This window comes from Spermophilus citellus (assembly GCF_964194105.1).
Source record: "Spermophilus citellus genome assembly, chromosome: 3".
Classification (NCBI taxonomy): Eukaryota; Metazoa; Chordata; class Mammalia; order Rodentia; family Sciuridae; genus Spermophilus; species Spermophilus citellus.
Genome location: NC_138184.1, coordinates 11,645,951 through 11,666,311, shown reverse-complemented (window position 1 = coordinate 11,666,311; position 20,361 = coordinate 11,645,951). Strand labels below are relative to the sequence as shown.

The window sequence follows — 20,361 nt, the reverse complement described above, 5'->3', positions numbered from 1 at the left end:
AGGCACAGCCCCACCAGACCAGCTGGCCTGCACGTCCACCTTGCCCACTGCCTGTGACCCTGGCTCCCGTCTGTGACAAAGCCTTTATACTTGAAAATAAAACCTTCAAGCACTCGGACAGCTTGAATGTGTGCGTGGTGTTAGCAAAGAATCCTTCATCGTCTCCTGGGGGAAAACTGAGGACGTGCTTCCCCTCGGAGCCAGCGAGAGGCCAGAGGCAGCCGCAGCAAAAATACCTCGGGCTGCAGTAGCCATTAGGACACAAGCGTTTATTTTGGCTCCGCTCCACGCGGTCCCTCAGGGATTCAGGCTCGGATCCACGCAGTTACTCAGGGACGCAGTTTCCTCTCCGTGTCTTGCCTCACCGTCCCCTGGGTGTGGCCCCAGCGAGCGCCTGTGCCAGCTCACAGGAAAGGGAGCAGGCGTAGAGAAGAGCCCCACGTGATGTTGGCACAGGGCACTCCTGCTCAGGTTCCGGCTGCCCCCACACTGTTGTCAAGACCTCAGTCCACGACTGACCTAGCTGCAAAGGACCGTGCCCAAGTGCAGTTCTGTTCTGGCAGGACAGACTTCCGGAGGTAGCGGCTGCTCTCGGATTGCATACATTTTCTTTCACTTCCTCGTCCATTCCCTGCTGGGGCTGGGCCCTTCTCTGAAGGGGTCATTCAACCTCAGGACTTCCTGGCTGGGTGTCCTCAGACAAGTGACTCAGCCTCTCTGAGCCTCAGTGTCTTCATCTGTCAAGAGGTTTAACCCAGGGCTGGGGAGCAGCATCCATGAGCACCCTTCTCGCTTGTCCTGCAGCCCCCAGCTTGGGGCAAGGTTCAGATCAGATCTTGAAACCTGGGGGGCCTCAGGAGGCCCAGTTCCTCCGGTGTGGGTAGGAAATGTTTCTCATACCCAGAGTGAAGTGGGGTGGGGGACTGGGGGGGCTCCTTAGGTGCTGGTGGCTCCATCTCCTCTACCTTCAGGACAGGCAAGTCAATCAGAGGGGGGGCCTGGCGCACCTCCTGGGAAGAGATAAGACTGAGACCCTTTCCTCCTGTCCCCCCACTTCCTCACACCCCCTGTCCAGGACCCCTAACTCCCCAGAGGGCTCTCCCAGCTGACCTGTTTGGGGTTTTCAGCATCAGGGATGGCGCCCAGGCCGCTGGACCACGGAGCCACGCACCAGCCCTTCTCTTGACCCAGAGTCTGACTAAGGTGCCAAGGCTGGCTTTGAACCCGCGACCCCCGCTCCGCCCCAGGAGTACCTGGGATTCTGGAGCCCCTTGGCGCCTGGCACAGTGGGCGGGCGCTTACCTCCACGTGGGTCTGCCCGGCGCTGCTGTTGGCGGGGTCAGGAATCTTCTCCCACACCCAGCGAGGCAGCACCTTCTGTCGCAGGTGGAGGCACCTGTGAGCAGGGGGGAGTCGAGGCAGCTGTCCCTGTGGCCAGAGGCGGGCCCAGGGGCAGAAACCGGGCTGTCACAGACCTCAGGCTTCCTCCCAACCCCCACGGGAGCTCAGCGGGTGCCCACGCCAGGCACCGGGGCAGAGAGCAGCTGGCCTGACCCCTCACCTTCGAGCCATGGCCAGGCTCAGGCCGCAGCCTACCAGGAGCAGCCCCCACAGGGCCAGGACACCCGGCAGAACTCTCCATGGCACCCTGTTATCTGGAAGGTGGGAGGAGAGACCATGTGGACACCAAGGAGGGACAGGGCCCATGCCCAGGCAGGGCCTGGGGAGGGGAGCGGGCGGCCCTGATGGGAAGGGCCTAGGGAGGCACAATCCCTGGGTGGGGGTGCGGCCTCGAGGAGGGCAGGTCAGGGTCAGGTGTGGGGTGAAGCTGCAGGTCACACGCCTGCCTGTCACCACAGCATTCAGCAGACTAGAAAGGCCTCCAAGGACTTGGGGGGCTCCGTGGCAGAGTACCCACCTGGCATGCACAGGGGTCTGGGTTCAGCACCCCTACAAATAATCCTCCCATGAAGCAGAAGTTTGTCCACCCACTGCGGTCTGTGTAATGACTCTGCTGTCCCCTACCCTCCAATGGAGCCCGCAGTTCCACCTCAGGCCCCTACCTGGTAGGTGAAGCCAGAGGCTGGGGCCAGGGGGGCCCTGTCCTGCAATGGTGGAGGCAGTCACCCACAGCTCACAGGGACCCCAGTGAAGGCTGGGCAGAGTGACGATCCGGTTGCTGCTGCTCACTGAAGAACACAACCAGAGAGGTTGGGGAGGTGGCAGTTCTGCCTCAGGACCTTGGTATGTGCTCCTTCCTCTGTTGGTGACACTGTCCCCCAGATACCCAGGTGGCTCCCTCCTTCTCTCTCTCAAATGTCACTCCTCAGGGAACTCTTCTCTGAATACCCCTTTAAAACTGTGCCCCCTGCACACCCCCCCACACCTTCCCTGCTTTCTTCTCAGCCCAGAGCTCATCACCATCTGGCACACCACACAGACAGTATTTGGCTTGTTTGTCTGTGGGTCACCCGTTAGAAAGTCAGGTCCCGGGCTCAGGCTGCAGCTCAGTGGAACAGTGGTACCCAGCACGCGGGGACCCTGGGTTTAGTCCCCAGTACAAATGGAAAAAGAAAACAGAAATGATCAAGGGCACGCGTGTGGCCCCAGCTACTGGGATGAGGTGTTGGGCCCCGCAGCCCAAGGTCAGCTTGGGCAATGTAGTGAGGCCCTGGACTGAAAACAAAAGTGACTCCATAAAGGCCACATTCCCAGGGGCTCTGTCAGCGCCTAGCACACACAGTGACACATCCCTCCCCTGTCTGGAACCTGGTGGGAGTTGGCAGAGGCATTCAGACTTCCCAGAATGACTCTTATTTACTTTTTTAACAAAATGAATTGAGGCTGGACACAGTGGCACATGCCTGTCATCCCATTGGCTCAGGAGGCTGAGACAGGAGGCTTGCAAGTTAGAGGGCAGCCTCAGCCATTTAAGGAGGCCCTAAGCAACTTAGTGAGACCCTGTCTCAAAAAAATAAAAGGCTGGGGCTGGGGCTCAGTGGAAGAGCGCTTGCCTAGCGTGTGCGAGGCACTGGGTTCGATCCTCAGCACCACATGTAAGTAAATGAATAACCATATACATCTAAAAATATAAAAATATAAATAAAAAGGGCTGGGGATGTAGCTCAGTGGTTAAGCACCCCTGGGTTCAATCTCTAGTACAAAGTAAATAAATAAAAACCTCCTTTTTTTGTTTATTTAATCAAAGAGGAAGTAGAGGAAGACACAAACAGGGATCCAGAGATATTGGTGTAGGAAGGGTCCAAACTTCAATCATCCAGTGAAAACACACAAGTCGGAAAACACCAGTCACAAGTTTGAGGGACCAAACTAGTGCTCACTTTTATTTGCTGAGGTCTGAACCCAGGGACGCTCTAACACGAGCCACACACACCCCCAGCCCTTTTTATTTTTCATTTTGAGACAGGGTCTCACTGAGTGGCCCAGGCTGGCCTCCAACTTGTGATCCTCCTGCCTCAGCCTCCCGAGTCTTGGGGATTGCAGCCATGCACCACCACGCCTGGCTTCAATACCGGTTTATTTTACCAAAAAAGGAATCATATCAGAGTTTCATAATCCTTTTATCTTTTCCACTTAATAGAATATGACAGGCATCTTTCATTGTCAATAAATATAGATTGGAGTCTTCATTTTTAATGGCCTAATAAGAGGCCATTTCACTGATAGCCAAGAGGGTTATTGTCCCTCAAGGAACTAATGACATCATGTCCCCAGGGGAGGAGGGGGAGCCAAGGGGCCCCTGTGGGCCAGGGGACATGGGCAGGAGGCAGCAGGCTCACCGTTGGTGCAGTCGGCGGGGTTCGACCCACTTCTTGAGCACAACGTGTAGTGAGTAAGGTGGCCCTGGAGCTGGTGTCTTGGGACCTCTCCCCACGCCACCGTGGGAGTCCCTGGGGGGTCATCCTGGAGTCGCCAAAGGGTCGGCCCTGCCAGGGGTGCTGGGGAGAAGTCCGGTAGGTGGAAGCTAGCCGGGGTCCCAGGACCCCCCAGCCCTCCAGCCTCATTTCCTACCTCGTTCCTCCCGGAAAGCCCAGACAGAGGAGGCGGGGGCCAAGCCCCCGGGAAAGACCGCTGTCACTGTGATCCGATAGGGGACCCCTCCTTTGAAAGTCCCTGGGTGGCAAAGGGACAAAAAGCGATTTAAAGCCGGCTTTCCCTCCCTGCCCACTTTCCCACTGGGGAGTGTCTTCACTGGGTCCTCAAAGGACACCCTGGGATGAGGACTGGGGTGTGGTCTATCTGGAAGGCCACCCAGGAGGGCCGTGAAAAGGGACAAGGAGAGGGAGAGGGAAGGGCCAGCAGACCCTGGTGAGGGGCCGCTCTCGGTCCCTGGGCCTGACCCCCAGCAGCCCCAGAGGGGAAAGGAGGAGTCCGGTCCCCAGGGGGACCACCGCGCTCAGGGCCGCCGGGAACCTGCGGGGGCAGCAGAGAGCAGCCGGCTTCTCCGCACCAGGACGCCCACCGCGGATGACCACGACCGTCCCTGGCTGCGCCGAGGGTCCCCTTCCCCAGCACTTCCTGCCCCTGACCCGACGGCGGCCTCGGCCAGGAAACGCGGCTGCAGGCAGCTGGGAGGCGCGGGCGGGGCGGCGCCCCGGGGTCGGGGTACCCTCGAGGTCCCCGTGGAAACCCGCGGCTTCTGCACAGCGTCCCGAGCCGGGGGTCTCAGGGCCGGGGTCCTTCCCCGTGGCTCAGGGGTACTCGTGGGCCATGGGACTGTCCCAGCTTTCTCACTCGTGGCCCTACTGTCCCCCCCCCCCTGCATCCCACAGACGGCTCCCAGGACCCGCCCAGATCCCAGGACCCGGCAGGCACACCGAAACCGTCCCCAGGCCCCGCCAACCAGGACCCCCTAACCTGAGCCTGCTTGCTTCTCCCCCAACCCGGGTCCCCACCTGATCCTGTCCCACCATTTCCCTCCTGAACCTTCAGCTCCTGCCCTTCCCCCCAGAGCAGCCAGAGGGCACCTGTGAGCACTGGGTGAGGGCACTTCCCTCCTCCTTCAGAATCCTCTATGGCTCACTCTGCCCCAAAGCAAAGTCTTCCCCCAAAGTCCCTGCATAATCTACCCCATGACCTCCTCCATCCTCCCCCTTCACTCCACTCTAAGCACACCACCCCCCTGCTGTCCCTCCAACCCACCCGGCACATTCCTGCCTCAGTGCCTTTGTATGGGCTGTTCCCTCAAATATCCTCAGGTCTCCCTTTTTCTTTCCTCAGTTTAAATGTCACTTCTCCAGAGGATCATCTTCTAACTTTTCCCTCCAAAATAACCTCTGCTTTCCTTTTTCCTTGATTATGTTAAAGAAATGCCTGGGTTGTTTTTTTGTTTGGTTTGGTGGGAGAGCTGCCCACCCCACAAGAATGTCAGTTGCATGAGGGTAGGGACCAGGCTGAGCGCAAAGTGCTTCAGCATGTATGGCTCAGGGCTTGGCTTCAGGAGCCTGACTATCTGGTTCACACAGTGGCTGTTCCACTGACGTGCTGTGTAGCCTTAGGCAAGTTACCTAACCTCCCTGGGCCTGTTTCTTCATCTATAAATTGAGCATGATAATAAGAGAAACCTACTTTGTAAGGAAGTTTGAATGATTTAATGCTTAAAGTACACGCCACTGTTCATCAGCTGTGTCGCCGAGTCCCGGTGCCTGTATTAGAGCCTGACCCGTGGCTGGTGGCCAATGAATATTTCTTGCACGAATTACTAACTCTAACCATCTCTCTCTCTCTCTCTCTCAAGCCCACCCATCAGTCAACTCTCCTTTAATGGCTGGGGTGAGGCTATGGTTTGGATATGATTTGAGTATGACCCCCCCCCAAGGGTTCGTATGTCGGAAGCGTGGTCCTTAGTATGGTGGTACTGTGTATGGAGACGTGGGACCCCCAAGAGGTGGGGTCTGGCGGGAGATAGTTAGGTCTCTAGGGGGGCTACCCTTGGAAAAGATCAAGGTTCTCATGAGAGCCTTGTCACTCCCCATGAGAGTAAGTTATAAAAGCGTAAGTCTGTGCTGGGAGTGTAGTTCAGTAGTAGACCATTGGCCTACATTCACGAGGCCCTGGGTTCCATCCCTATCCCGGGGAAAAAAAAGAAAAGAGTGAGCCTGACCATTCTCTGTCGAGGGGAAATTACCGAGAATGGTGTGTTAAAATCTCCCACCAAGGGGCTGGGTTTGTGGCTCAGTGGCAGGGTGCTTGCCTCGCACATGTGAGGCACTGGGTTCAATCCTCAGCACCACATAAAAATAAATAAACAAAACAAAGATACCGTGTTCATCTATAACTAAATTTTTTTTAAAAAAATCTCCCACAGTGGTTGCAGATGCATACATGTCTCCTATAGCTCTGTCAAGTTTTGCTTTATGTATTTCAAAGTCATGTTATGAGGTACTTACAGATGAACTACTTTTACATCATCCTGGTAAGCTAAATATTTTGCACTTAGGTAACAACAACATTTCCTCTTTAATTTGAACCCTCTCTGGCTTCCTGTGGCCTCTTCCTCTTACACACTCCCATCATGATGCCATCCGCCATGTTGTAATGCAGCCAGAAGGCCCTCACTAGAAGCAGCAGATGCTCACCATGCTCACAAGCCCCCCAAACTGTGAGGTGAACAACCCTTCTTCTTTATAAGTACCCAACCTCAAGTCTGGTGTTAAAATAACAGAAAATGGACTAATGCAGATGGGAACCAACTTGTCCCAAGGCCTCACCTGGCAACAGAGCACTAAGGTTCCCAGGGGGAAGCCGGACCCAGTTGAGGTCTTCCAGAGTGTCCCCATCTTGAGCCCAGTCCACCACGTACTCCAGTGGTTCCCTGTCCCCTGGTTGCCAGGTCACCAGCAGCTGCGTGCTCCCGGGGATGCTGCTGACCACCACATCATGGGGGGCAGAGTCCGGAGCTAGAGGGTGGGGCAGAGAAGTCTCGCTGCTGACTCAGGAACCCCCCGTCCCCTGCCACCAAGGCTCTGAGGAAGTCCATCACCTCTTACCCAAGCAGACCAAAGAGAAGTTTGTGCGTGGCTCCCAGCTGGTGGTGTTGACAGCAGACACCCCTGCCCACGCTGCCCAGGGCGGGACGGAGCACTTGCAACAGGGGACCCCTTCCTGAATCAGACTCTTCTCTCCAACCCAGAACCACACTCTGTAGCTCACCTGCACGCAGGGCCCGGGGGCCTGTGGAGGAGGGGAGAAGGGTTAATGCGCCTCACTTTTCAAGCACCCACCCCGCATCGGGGTGAGGTTACCTGTCAGTGAGGCAGGATGTCCCCTCCATGTCGCAGTGGAGGGGACTGAGCCTCAGAGGGACTCACGGCAGAGGTGGGGTATGGATGAGGGCCAGGACGAGGGGAGGTGAGAGAGACACTCTCTTTGGGTATAAAATTTAAGTTGTGGGGGATACCAAAAATCCAGTAACCAACATAAACAACATCGGACGGTGGTATTTTAATAAATCAAAATGAATGCAGAACTTTATGACCAACAAAATATCAAGATTTTACATAAAGCCAGGATGTAGGCTGGGAAGGTGGCTTTGGTGGTAGAGCACTTGCAGGAACTTGTTCTGGGTTCAATCCCAGCTCTGCAAACATTAATAAATAAAGACAAGATCCAGTCCTCCACTGGTGTGACCTGCCCTGATCTCCTCACCCTAATCTTGGCTCCAGTGACCATCAAACTATGTTTACAAAGAGAGATACCTGGTCCTGGGACTCTAGTTTGCTGATATGATTTTTAAAATTATTGCATTAATGTATTATTTATCTCAAATAGTGAGTTCTTGGGTATCCCTTTAAATTTTGTTCCTGAGTCCCTCTTCTCTGTCCTGTGCATTTCTAAGGGATTTCACATTTCCCCACTATTGGTCCTCAGGGATAGGTATAGCCAAGGGGATGGGGCCTTCCAGGGGGCTTTGGGCAAATAAGTGGAAATTTTTGGTAGCTTCCATGTTTGATATTTGATGGGCGATAGTCAGGGATGCTACACTGTCCTGAAAAACAAAAACCAAAATTGTCCCATGCCCCTTGAGACATTTTAATATCATCCCCACTGGAAACTAACTTAGAAAACCTGCACAATAATTCAACTGATTCAAAGAACAGAGTTGTTTTTTTCAGGGCTGAGGATCCAATCCAGTCTTTCTTTCTTTCTTTTTTTTTTTTAAAGAGAGAGTGAGAGAGGAGAGAGAGAGAGAGAGAGAGGAGAGAGAGAGAGAGAGAGAGAATTTTTAATATTTACTTTTTAGTTCTCGGCGGACACAACATCTTTGTTTGTACGTGGTGCTGAGGATCGAACCCGGGCCGCACACATGCCAGGTGAGCGCGCTACCGCTTGAGCCACATCCCCAGCCCCCCAATCCAGTCTTTCAACCACCTTGCCCGTCTAAGGTACCCAGAAACTGGTCTATGGCCTGGCACATGGTTAATTTTGGTAAATATTCTGTGTGTGTACGAAAAGAATGTGCGTTCTGATGCTTCATAGATAAGTTCATGAGGTTAAGTTTGAAATCTTTTTTTTTTATTTTTTAGTTTTCGGCAGACACAACATCTTTTTTTTTTTAATTTTTTTTTTTTTTTTTTTTTAGTATTTATTTTTTTAGTTTTCAGCAGACACAACATCTTTGTTGGTATGTGGTGCTGAGGATCGAACCCGGGCCGCACGCATGCCAGGCGAGCGCGCAACCGCTTGAGCCACATCCCCAGCCCCGACACAACATCTTTATTTGTATGTGGTGCTGAGGATCGAACCCGGGCCGCATGCATGCCAGGCGAGCGTGCTACCGCTTGAGCCACATCCCCAGCCCTAAGTTTGAAATCATATGTTCAAATCTTCTAGATCTTAGCTTGTTTTCAATCTGCTTATTATGTAAATTACTGAATGTAAAAATGTATTAAAATCTCTCACAATGATCATGGACCCATACATGTCTCCTATATTTCTGCCAATATTTGCTTTATGTATTTTGAAGCTATGTTATTAGGTACATACAAATTAAGTCTTCTTATGTAATCCTGGTGAAGTGAATCTTTTGCCATTTATGTAGTAGCCTTATTTCTTCTTCATTTTCTGCTTAATGCTACAATTTAAGATTTTCTTGTGTGTGTGTGTGTGTGTGTGTTCACATATTCACATATACATACTGGGGATTGAACTGGGGATTGAGCCCAGGATGCTTTATCACTGAGCCACATCCCTAACCATTTTTTTTTTTAATATTAATTTTTCGGGGCTGGGGCTGGGGCTCAGCGGCAGCGCATTTGCCTGGCATGTGTGAAGCACTGGATTCGATTCTCAGCACCACATACAAATAAATAAAATAAAAAGGTCTATCAACAACTAAAAAAATATTAATTTTGAGACAGGGTCTCACTAAGTTGCTTAAGGTCCTCCTAAGTTACTGAGGCTGGCTTTGAACTTGCAATCCTCCTACCTCAGCCTCGTGAGTCACTGGGAATACAGGCATGCATCACTGAACCGGGCCTCATGTGTATATTTTAAAACATATGAATACATGAATCATGTTATCTACATATTTCATTTTGGCATAGTACATGGATATTATAAAATATCATAAAATGAAGACACTGGAGCTGATAACCACTGTGTGAAAGCCAGTGAATCTCAGCTCTGCTCCTTGTCGCTGTGTGGCTGGTGCAACCTCTGAGTCTCATTTTCTCATCTGTGAACTTGGTTAATATAGTAACTAGGGGTGGCCTGGGGTTGTGGCTCAGTGGTAGAGCACTTGTCTGGCATGTGTGAGGCATTGCCTTCGATCTTCTGCACCTCATATAAATAAATGAATAAAATAAAAACACTGTGTCTATCTACAACTAAAAAAAACCTTTTTTTCAAAGTGTGGGGCTGGGGGTGTAGCTCAGTAGTAGAGTGCTGGCCTAGCATGCACGAGACCTGGGGTTCGATCCCTAACACTGCATTAAATAAATAAATAAATAAATATGAAGATAGGGCACACCTGCCGCCCCTCTGTACCTGTGCCAGGTGTCAGGTCTCAGGTGGCTGACACAGGTGGAGGTGTGCTCCTGGCCAGGGGCTGGGCCAGGCCCTCGGAGCATCTCGCCCTGAATCCCTGAAGCAACCTCCAGGGGGCAGCAGAGTCCCCTGTCTTGCCGGTGTCCTTGGGTTTTGGAGAGAGACGACCCACCCCCAGGGCTTACCTTCCACAGAAGCAGCAGCTCCTGTCTGCTCGGGGGCCCACACAGGTTCCCAGACACCCACACGTCTTTTGGAGCTGGAAGGATGAGGAAACGGGGGGCAAATGAAAGGGACAGGATCGGCCAGATTTTCCTAGCAAAAGGGGCACAGGTCCTGGGCAAGCCTGGACTCCTCACCAGAGGGCAGCGTCTGGAAGGACAGAACCGGGCTGCTCTCGCCCCACAGCTCTGCCTCTGTGTCCACCCGGCAGCGGCCGGACACCTCGTAGCGGGTGGCCAGCTCCAGGTCTGGGATCTCGATGGGGGTCAGCGGTGCTGTCTTCAGCTCGGGCTCCAGCTGGGAGGAGGGCGGGGGAGAGAGAGGGGCGGCTCTGAGCTGAGGGTTGTCACAGGGTGACCGACCCTCCCGGTGTGCCCAGGGCTGAGCGGGCTCCAGGACACGGGGCTTTCAGCTTAAAACCGACAGTGTCCCTCCCGAGAGAGAGAAGCTGCTCATCCTACACGCTCGGTGGAGAGGCAGGTGGGAGGTTCTAGCATCGTCCCTATTTTACAGGTGAGGAGATTGCGCAAGGTCACAGAGCCATTGAGAGCTGGAGCTGCAGTTCCTTACAGGGAGCCAGGGTCCAGAGCCCCCTCGTCTAAATTGCAAGGTGATCACAATGAAGGCAGCTCTGCTCTTTATGGGGTCGTCTTGTTCTGTTTGTTGGAGGAGGCGGGGTCTTGCTATGCTTCCCAGCTGCCCTGGAGCTTCTGGCTCAAGTGAGCCTCCTGCCTCAGCCTCCTGAGAGGCTGGGACCACGTGCACACCAGCTCCACCATGCCCGGCTGTCCTGGCGTTCTGTGTCTAAGGCCGTGGCTACGGCACTTGAATATTCCCAGCGTCTATTCTCCCCTTCTTCCTTTGGGAACAGATCCCCAGGGGGTTATTTGGGAACATGGCTGCCAAGAACAAGGACATTTCCCGGACTCGTTTGCAATCAGATGCTACCATGTGACAATGTTCTTGACCACTGAAATATGAAAGGAAATACCCTATACAACTTCCAGGTGGTGCTCTTCAACTGCCTGCCTGGGTCCCTCTACTCCTTTTGGGATCCCCTTGCTCTGGACTTGTCTTCCACTTTCCTGCTGTGTGACCTTGAGGAAGTTGCCTAACTTCTCTGTATAAAGAGAAGTATAAAATGGATATCTATCCTTTTTTTTTTTTTCTCGAGATGGGGTTCTACTATGTTGCCCAGGCTGGCCTTGAGCTCCTGGGCTCAAGTCATCCTCCAGCTTCAGCCTCCCAAGTAGCTGGGACCACAGGCACCATGCCAGGCTCAGGGCTTTGATCATCTGTTCCTGACTGTCGCTGACAGCCAGGCTGCATGGCACTGCACTACAATGGGGAGGTGTCAAAGCCAGCAACCTCCACAAGTTCATGGAAGGATTCAATACACTGTGTTTGCAGAGAACCCAGAGCAGGGCAGGCGCATGGGGGTGTTCTCTGAACGTGGCCATGTTATTATTTCAAGGTTAACTCAAGCCACTCCAGGACTTTTAATCATTCTCAGAAAAGGTGAAAGACGTTTTGAGCTTCTGAAATATTCCAAGGGTATCTGATCGGTGCCTGTGTGAGACCTACACTGCCAGCCCTGGGCACCCTCAGGGGACCAGTTTCAGGACCCTGCAGATACGAAAATCCCAGGATGCCCAAGTGCCTTCGATAAAACAGCCCAGCCCTGGGTCAGGACTCAGCACGTCCTCCCGCAGGCCGGCCACCCTCTCCGGACGACTTGTAAAACCTAACACAACGTCAAGGCTGCGTGTCTATTTGTTATGCTGCATTGTTTAGCGGACAATGACAAGAAAACCATTCCACATATCCCAAAGCCCCCTGTGTTCCCCATCTGGCAAACTGGGGGCGCAGCGCCCCTGGAAGTGGGGGGCTGGCTGTAGATGACTGTGGGAGGAAGACGTGGGGCAGGCATCGGGCACAGGACGCACGACACTGGGGCAGGTGCAGAGCGAGCCCGGGGCTGGGCTCCGACCTGGAGACGATGCCCCGGGACTTGCTGGGTACAGGGCAGGGAAAGAGGGTCCCTGGTACTCACCGGCGTCCAGGCCACCTCTGGGCATCTTCGATAGTGGAACTGGCAGATTAGGACCTTATGAGGTGGCCAGGTAGGCGGCTCCCACTGCACCGTGGCCTCCAGGGGCTCGTCCTCTGAAAAGTCCACCTCGGGACGCAGCCAGGGGGCTCTGGGCTTCACTGGGGAGGGAGGCCGGGGTGCAGTGAGCCGGGGCCCCCAGAACCACCCACCCCAGCCGAAGCTCCCCACCCCCCGCCACGTTACTTCGGGTTTCCAGGTTGATGAGGACGGGGGGCCAGAGGACCTGGCCTGCCTTGGTCCCCCAGACGAGCAGCGTGTCAGACACGGTGAATTGCTCCCGAGGAACCGTCACCCAGCTCTGCCCCGCGGCCACCGCCACGGTCCGGGTTCTGTTGGAATGGCTGTGAGGAGAGATGTGAGCATGACACGGCTCCAGCTTGGAGCCAGGGCCACGGGACAACGGCCCTTGGAACAGCTGGCCTTCGCCTGGGTTCAAAGCCCGGCGCTGGTGCTTCGGAGCTGTGTGCACTGGAGGAAGGAGCTTGACTTCTCTGTGCCTCCATTTCTCACCCACGAGATGAGGGCAATAACCGTCCAACTGAAAAGGCGGAGGGGGGAGGGGAATAAACACCAAAGGAGAATAAACAGCTATGGGGACCTGATACAGAGGGTCGCCCATGATGGCAGCTCCACTGGAGATTTTCAGCTTTACGATGGTGCAGGTGGAAACCGTGTTCCAGGTCTGGAGCTCTGGGTGGGGCTCCATGGTGCAGCCCTCGGCCAGGGCAAGGCCCTGGGCTCCATCCCAGCACCACGTGCAGATATTGTGTTGTAAATTCTGATCTTTTCCTGGGCCGGCGATTCAGGACAACTCTCGTTTTTCCATTTCAGTGAAGTGTTCGATAAATTTCATGAGAGGCTGGACACTTAGTTATAAAGGAGGCTTTTCATTAGATGCTCTTGCCTATGCGCAGGCCCAGGGAGGCCCTCTGAGCTGGAGATTGAACCTGGAGCCTGGGCGGGCTGGGCACGCACTCTACCACTGACTGTGCCCCCCGGCCCGGCTCGATTCATTTGTGACTCACCCTATTTTTAACTTACAATAGGTTGACTATACAATAGGAGGAACATCTGTGCATGTTGTGATATTTATTAAGCATCTACTGTACATATGCATATTCAGGTCCATGCAACCATTCAGCCAACAAACAGCCAAGTTCTAGAAGCAGAGACTAGAACTAAAACCCAAACAAAGGGCTGCCCTCTGGAGCTGTTCCAGGGGCAGAAAAGGAAGCGAAGCCTACAGTCAAAGCCATGCCAGGCCGTGGGATATGACGAGCAATCAGACCGGGTGTAGACTGAGGCTGGTGTTTGAGAAACAGTAGAAAGGCCCACGTGGCTGGGGGGGGAGCCAGCAATGGCGGGAGTGGGGGGAGGAGAGGCGGGGAAGTGATGGGGCATATTGTACAGGGCTCCAGGGGCTGAAGGGAGGACTTGGACTTTTGCTCTCAATGAGGTGGGAGCCATGGAGTGTTCTTGAGCAGAGGAGGGGTGTGCGCTGACCCAGGTGTTAAGAGTGTGGGGTCTGACCTGGAAACCAGGGACCAGGAGGCACCCAACAGCACAGCCCTGGCCAGTGGCAATGGTGGGTCAGGGTAGGTGCTGGGGACCTGGGAGGAACGGCAAGGTCGTGGGTAACACAGAAGGGGGAGCCGCTAGGGCTTGCTGATGGAGGATGAGATGTGTGTGTGGAAGGGGGAGAGGCTGAGGAGAGCCCCAAAGCTTGGATTTCACGCCTCAGTCACGAAAACAAGACAAAAAAGAAGACTCCCCAAAAACTATGTGTTGGTGAGGATGTGGGGAAACCGGCACAGTCCTCCGAGGCCGGTGGGAATGCGAAAGGCGCAGGTGCGGTTTCAACGTTGAACACAGAACGGCCACAGGATAGCAACGCCACCCCCGGCCCCAGGCCCCAGGGAAGGGAACAGGGACCGGAACAGGAACTCGCAGGCCCAGACGCAGGGCAGCCCTATACCCCAACAGGCAGACAGCCCGCATCTCTAGGGGGAATGAAGCAAACTGGGAAGACACGCAGGGCATGTTGTCCCCACGCGGGACAATGGAGACACCACATGCCACATCACAGACGGGACCCAGGACACGTGAGGTGGAGGGAGGGGAGGCAGCCTCGAAGGCCACGTGTCGCGTGACTCCAAAGCTTCAGGCATGAAATCCAGACACGGAGAGTCCATGGAGCCTGTCAGGGACCAGGAGGGGGACAGGCGCCTGGGTTTGCCCTGGGGTCGGGGCTGGTGGCCAACAGCGCAAAGGGACTCGATGCCTCTGAACTGTCTGTGCACTTCAGAACAGTCTTGTTACAGGAATTTCATCTTATTCACACAGGAGAGGGGACGTCCCCCACTCTCCTGCGTTCTACCAGCTAAAACGCGCACTTGTGGGGATAGACAGTGGTGGCCGCATGACAACGTGAGTGTACTTGAGGCTGCTGAATGGAATACTTAGAAGTGGTTACTAACGGTAACCACTAATGGTAAATTTTGCCTTGTGTGTATTTAAACCACCATTAAAAAGAAGAACAAGAAGAAAAAAGTACCCGCGATGTGGCTTATCCTGAAGGAACTCGGGTCTCTGCCTTGAACTCTGGACCCCATGAGGGTTGGGCTTTTAATCTACCTCTTTCACAGCTGGATCCAGAGCAACAGACTGATCTGTCTGTCTGCTCAGAGAGGTCAAACTACTTGCCTGAGGTTAAACAGGGATAATAAAACAGCTTCAAAAGCATGACGCGTTTTCTCCTTGCCATGTGCCTTGTTGAATCCTTAGACTCAACCCTGGGAGCAGGTTCCATTTTTACTACCACTTTAAAAGGGGAGGAAAGGGACGCTCAGAGAAGGAAAGGTCAGGCAGAAGAATATAAGGGGTCTGGAATTAGGCGGGCTGCAGAGTCCGGGAGGACTGGGGCTGGGGGGGGCCCAACTCCTGAATCTCCTCGCCCAGAGCAAGCTGGGACCTGAGTGGCCACCTTCAATGCCTCAGTTTCCCCAGACTCCCCCGGGGTACTCACTATTTCTGGCTCTGGAGGTGCAGCATAGAGGGGGCTCCCAGGTCCCCAAGAGGTTCCCATGAGCAGTTCAAGTTCCCCAAAGGTTCAACTCCGTGGCACTGCAGTGGCCCGGGGCCGCCTGGAGAGGGAGGCAGAGGGTCCCGAGGAAGGGGGTCAAATGGCCCGGTCGCCTGAACATCCCTCAAACTGGACTTTCCGGGGCTTCTAACAACGTCCAGCGGGCGTTCGGGGGTCGCTAACAGAAGTGGGTGAAGGCGGGGGCGCTGGGCACCCCTGCCCGGGCTCTGGGCAAAGCGTCTCCTCCTCCTCTCTGCCAGCCACATCCTGTTGTCACACACCCGGGCGCTCCCACCCCCGCGCGACGCTCCCTTCCACCGCGCTGCCGCCCGCTCCCCGGCTTCTCCCGCCGGCCCTCGCCCCTCGCCCCTCTGGGCGCCGCGCTCTGGAGACGGGGCGCTCCGCGGCGAGCGCAGCGGCCGACAGCGCAGGGCGCGAGCCCGCCCGCCACTCACCCAGGGGACGCGCTCGGGGGACCAGCAGGAACAACGGAAGCAGCAGCTGGAGCTTTGGCCCAGGCCAGAAGCGGGCAGCCCCGCGCCCCCGCATGACTCCCCGGGACCCCCGGTGCCACCCAGCCCTGCGGGGCCCCGCGCGGCCGCTCGCTCTGCGCCTCCGGCACGGCCGGGGGCGGGGTCGCCCCTTCCCGACCCGCCCCCGCACCTTGACTCGGTCCCGCCCCGTCCCCCGCCCGGCGGAAAGTCCCGGGCTCTGCAGGCTGGGGCTGGGCGGGGGATGTGGGGGTGGCCAGGGGCGTCTGGGGGACTCGGCGGCGGTGCCGGGCTCCGCGGAAACCTGCCCCCGCTTCCCGCCCCAGCAGCGCCACGCACACGCCTTGCAGGGCTTCCGAGCTTTTATTATTGGGGTCGTGGAAGGTTCTGATGCTCATTCTGCGCCTCCCATCCCAGGTTGTAAGGGAACCTGGGGGACAACCCTGCCCCATCTCCGGGGTCTGCAGCCATGGAGCACTGGCAGGGACAGGGGGTGCGAGGCAGGGAAAAGGAAGCTGCAAAGTTTGCATGCGGGCGTCGTGTGGGTCGGCCAGGGAGGGATCAGCCACCACAGTTGGGGCCATGCGTTGAGCAGAGGTCTTCCTGGGACCAGTGTGGGTAGAGTAGGAACACGGGACTGTGTGGGCCAGGCCGAGACATGGCTGATGTTGGGGCGAGGTCAGAAGTCAAGATCAGGAGTCCCCATGTGGCTAGGGAGGGACAGAGCTGGCCTAGGGTCCCAGGTCAAGGTGTTTAGTTGGATGGGTGGGGGCAAGGGGACTGGCTGAGCTCAGGGCACCTGGCTTCTGAGGCTTGAAGATGAATGTGAGAAAGACAGGTGCTGGTCAGACAGGCCAGTGGCTAGCTGCGCTGGGGCACCACCTCTGGTGTCCACCGGCTGCTCAGCTGCTGGCCTAGCACAGGCTGCTGATTTCGCTTTTGCTGCACCCCCACTTGCAGCAGTTGCTGGAGAGGCCGGCTAGGACATCTCGGCTGCCCCTAAGAACCCCAGAGGACCCCTGCCAGCTGGGTTGACCACCATAGAAGGCCTGGGGAGATTTGGTGAGGGCCAGCCACTCATTGGAGCCCACAGCTTCGTCCAGCTCGCCTGCCAGGCTGTCTGCATCAGTGTCTGCATCCCAGAAGACGTCCCCTGTAAAAGATGAGAGAGTTGTGGCTTGGGACTCAGCTGCTACTCTGACCAGAATGTTGGCCACTGACTGTCTCAGCTTCTTCTCTGCTCTTGTGATTCTGCCTTGTGACTCAACATGTTGATTCCACTTAGTCCTGGGCTGGTGTTCTGGCTCTGCCAACAGTTTCAGTGGGCAGATCGTTCAACCTGACTTAAGCTTGGTTTCCCCGTCATTTATTTCCTCCTACTCTTTATTTATTGAGGACATGATGTTTAGAGCATGCTTTGGGAGATAGCCTCTCAAAGTTATAGTGGTCACCAGGTGAACTTACTTTTCACAGCCTCTGTTTCCTTATCAACATTGTGGAGGAAATAACTCCTATTTTCTCGAATTTTATATGGAGTAGAAGACTTAATACCAATAAAAACTTACAACAATATTGGGCACATGATAAGCACTCAAAATAGCACTGATTATTTACTGAGCTCTTAGATGTGTGCCAGACACCGCTGTAAGTGCGTTTATGGGTTTTTCCTCTGGATGGCAACCACATGAGGTGGGTGTGCTGCCATTGTTACCCCCACTTTTCAGAGGCAATGAGAAATGACATGCACAAAAATACACAGCTATTAAGTCATAAAACTACTAAGTGAGCCCAGTCCCTGTGCATTCTGGGTCCACACACATATCTGTCCATCCGTCCATCATCCGTGCGTCTATCCACGCCCCTCCTCCCCATCACCTCCACCCTTCACTCTTATCTGACTTGACAGAATCGCACCATTTAACCATTAGGCAAGATTCCCGGACTGGATCTCTGGAGGGGAATCGGGATGCTGGGGCGGGTCACCTGCTGGTCAGCAGAATCCAGCCACCTACACACTCATGGCTCACCCTACCTGCCCGAGTGGACCGGAAAGTGCCTCAATCTTCAGGACTTTGTGACCCCCCTCACAGCCTTGCTGAGTGTGGGCTGGGCACTCGGAAGGAACTCGGAAAATAGCCTCTGGGGAGGCTGGCTGCCCCCTTCCCTGCCCGGTGGCTCTGCCAATCCCTGACCCCTGGCCGCTGCTTCAAGGCTGGGCAGGGCGCCCGGATGAACATGGTAGGGAAGGGGTCTGACTCCTGGGGCCTCTCGTCCCAGCGTCTCGCTCCCGGGCTCCCTGGACCCATGGGGCCCTCTGTTCCCTCCTGCTCCTGTTCCCCCCGGCCTCACCCATAGCTTCGGGGGCCAGGAGGCCTGACCGCCTCCACCGGGAGCCTCCGCAGGTGAAGATGACGGCCCGGATGAATTCACGGCCACAAAGCTTCACCCCGTAGGGCGCTGCCCGGGCCTCGGCCACCAGCCACAGCTGCCCGGCCAGCACCGCCAGGGCCAGCAGCAGCAGCAGCGTGAACTTGGCCATGCTGAGCAGACGACGCGCCTCGGATGCCCGCGTGGGTCAGCGCCTCCTCTGCTTCCTGGCCCCCATTTATACACCGCGGCCCCCCCCCCTCTGCCTGGAGGAAGCTGGGTGACCTCCTTTATCTCCCCCAGCAGAGGGAAGGCAGCACGGCCCCCCAAGGCGACCTTTCCCGTCTTCCCCCGCCGAGTGATAACCTTTTGCCAGGGACAGAGTGATGTGGCTGAGCTCGCTGTCATCGTCAACAGAGAGACAAGAGCGCTTTTTGTGTGTGTGTGTGTGTGTGGTGCTGGAGATGGAGCCCAGAGTATCTGTGTGCCAGGCAAGTGCTTTACCACAAAGCCATGTCCCCAGCCCTGTAATGACATCTTTGGACTTGAGCAAACCTCAGCACATGGGGCTGGGGCACACCTCGGGGGCAGAGCGCCTGCCTAGCGTGCACAAGGCCCTGGGTTCTACCCTCAGCCCTGCCAAACAAAAAACCCAAAAGCAACCAGAGGTCACCGAGTCCCAGTGACATCCAGCCACCATGCGCCAAATACACAGAACACCCACTTTACCATTGGAACCCACTGTCAGTGTGCAGCGCAGTGGCACCGAGTGTATCCACACCACTGTGCATGTCACCAGAGCCTGTCACATGACAAAACCGAAACTCCACATCCAAATCGTGGCACTCGACAAGGGGATTTATTCAGCCACATAAAAAAATAGTTGTCCCTCTGGACCCCTGAATTCAGCCAACTGCGGGAAAATACTCTTAGAAAATATTGCATCGGGTGGGCACCCAGCCATACCCCCGCTACTCAGGGAGCTAGGCTGAGGCAAGAGGATCACAAGTTTGAGGCCAACCTCAGCAACCCAGTGAGACCTTGTCTCAAAATAATAAAACAGAGGACTGGGGTGCAGCTCAATGCTAAAGTGTTTACCTGGTGGGCTCTGGGATTTTTTGGGGGGGCGGTTCTGGGGATTGAACTTGGGGACACTCGACCACTGAGCCACACCCCCAGCCCTATTTTGTATTTTATTTAGAGACAGGGTCTCACTGAGTTGCTTAGTGCCTCACTGTTGCTGAGGCTGGCTTTGAACTCAAGATCCTCCTGCCTCAGCCTCCAGAGCTGCTGGGATGACAGGTGTGCACCACTGCGCCCAGCTGGGCCCTGGGTCCGATCCCAACCACACACACACACACACACACCCTGCATTTGTACTGAACAACAGACTTTCTTGTCATTAGCTCTAAAGTGTGCGGTACAACAATTATGCGCATAGCATTCACATGGTATTTGGCATCCTAAGTAATTTACGGAGGTTTTTGAATCTGCGGGAGGATGTGTGTGGGCTACAGGGGAACCCTGCACCCTTTTAGAGCAGGGACTTGAATGCCCGTGGATTGTGGTATCTGTGGATGTCCCTCAGGGACCTCTGTTCTGAGCCGGGCTACATGGACAGACCTCAAAACCGACGCTGAGCGAGAGACGCTGGACACAAAGGGCCACCCATGGCATGAGTCCATTTATAGAAATGACCAGAACAGGCCAAGCCAGGGACAGAAAGAGGGCCAGGGTGGGGGGACTAGGGAGTGACCGCTAACGGCTCTGGGGCCTCTTGAGGGGACGATGACAATGTTTGGGATCTAGACAGAGGGGTGGCTGAAGAACCTGTGTGTGGACTGAGGACAGTTGAGCTGCACAGGTAGGTGGCCATCCTGGGCCAGGGGTGGGACTCGGTGGTAGAGTGTGTGCGTAGCCTGTGCAAGGGTCCACCCCCAGCCCTCTACACACAGAGTTTATTTTATGTCACATCAGTTTTATCTCAATGTAAAACCTGAGGACAAAAGGAGGAGTTCTGGTGACAGACAGGCCTGAGTGGACTCCCTGCTCTGCTCCTTTCCCGCTGTGTGAGCTTG

General features: G+C 55.3%; 2 protein-coding genes across 3 annotated transcripts; both read right to left on the bottom strand.

The window, feature by feature from the left end:
- Positions 1 to 238: 238 nt before the first annotated feature.
- On the bottom strand, positions 239 to 16,101 carry IL27RA (interleukin 27 receptor subunit alpha). Of its 2 annotated transcripts, XM_081286386.1 has the most exons (14): positions 15,881 to 16,101; positions 15,369 to 15,486; positions 12,527 to 12,684; positions 12,284 to 12,441; positions 10,368 to 10,527; positions 10,194 to 10,267; positions 7,011 to 7,194; positions 6,732 to 6,920; positions 4,033 to 4,134; positions 3,801 to 3,959; positions 2,064 to 2,189; positions 1,562 to 1,655; positions 1,303 to 1,396; positions 241 to 1,010 (listed from the first exon to the last, which is right to left on the bottom strand). In XM_081286386.1, the coding sequence occupies exons 1-14, from the start codon at positions 15,972 to 15,974 to the stop codon at positions 825 to 827; spliced, it is 1,896 nt and encodes a 631-aa protein (XP_081142512.1). In that variant the 5' UTR covers positions 15,975 to 16,101; the 3' UTR covers positions 241 to 824. The 2 variants fall into 2 exon arrangements, with proteins under 2 accessions (XP_081142511.1, XP_081142512.1); XM_081286385.1 differs by lacking the exon at positions 15,881 to 16,101 and having other exon boundaries at positions 239 to 1,010; positions 15,369 to 15,707.
- Positions 16,102 to 16,218: 117 nt separating this feature from the next.
- RLN3 (relaxin 3) lies at positions 16,219 to 18,455 on the bottom strand (the record flags this gene model as incomplete). The annotated part of the gene is made up of 2 exons (XM_081286387.1): positions 16,219 to 17,069; positions 18,266 to 18,455. The coding sequence occupies 2 exons, from the start codon at positions 18,453 to 18,455 to the stop codon at positions 16,831 to 16,833; spliced, it is 429 nt and encodes a 142-aa protein (XP_081142513.1). The 3' UTR covers positions 16,219 to 16,830.
- Between the last annotated feature and the right edge of the window lie 1,906 nt (positions 18,456 to 20,361).

Excerpts from the sequence above, each read along its gene's own strand:
- IL27RA (XM_081286385.1), bottom strand. The coding sequence starts at position 15,691 with ATGTGGCTGGCAGAGAGGAGGAGGAGACGCTTTGCCCAGAGCCCGGGC. Across the intron at positions 12,685-15,368 it reads CACCTCCAGAGCCAGAAATA|CCATTCCAACAGAACCCGGA; the intron begins GTGAGTACCCCG and ends CTCTCCTCACAG. Across the intron at positions 6,921-7,010 it reads CTTCTCTTTGGTCTGCTTGG|CTCCGGACTCTGCCCCCCAT; the intron begins GTAAGAGGTGAT and ends CCCACCCTCTAG.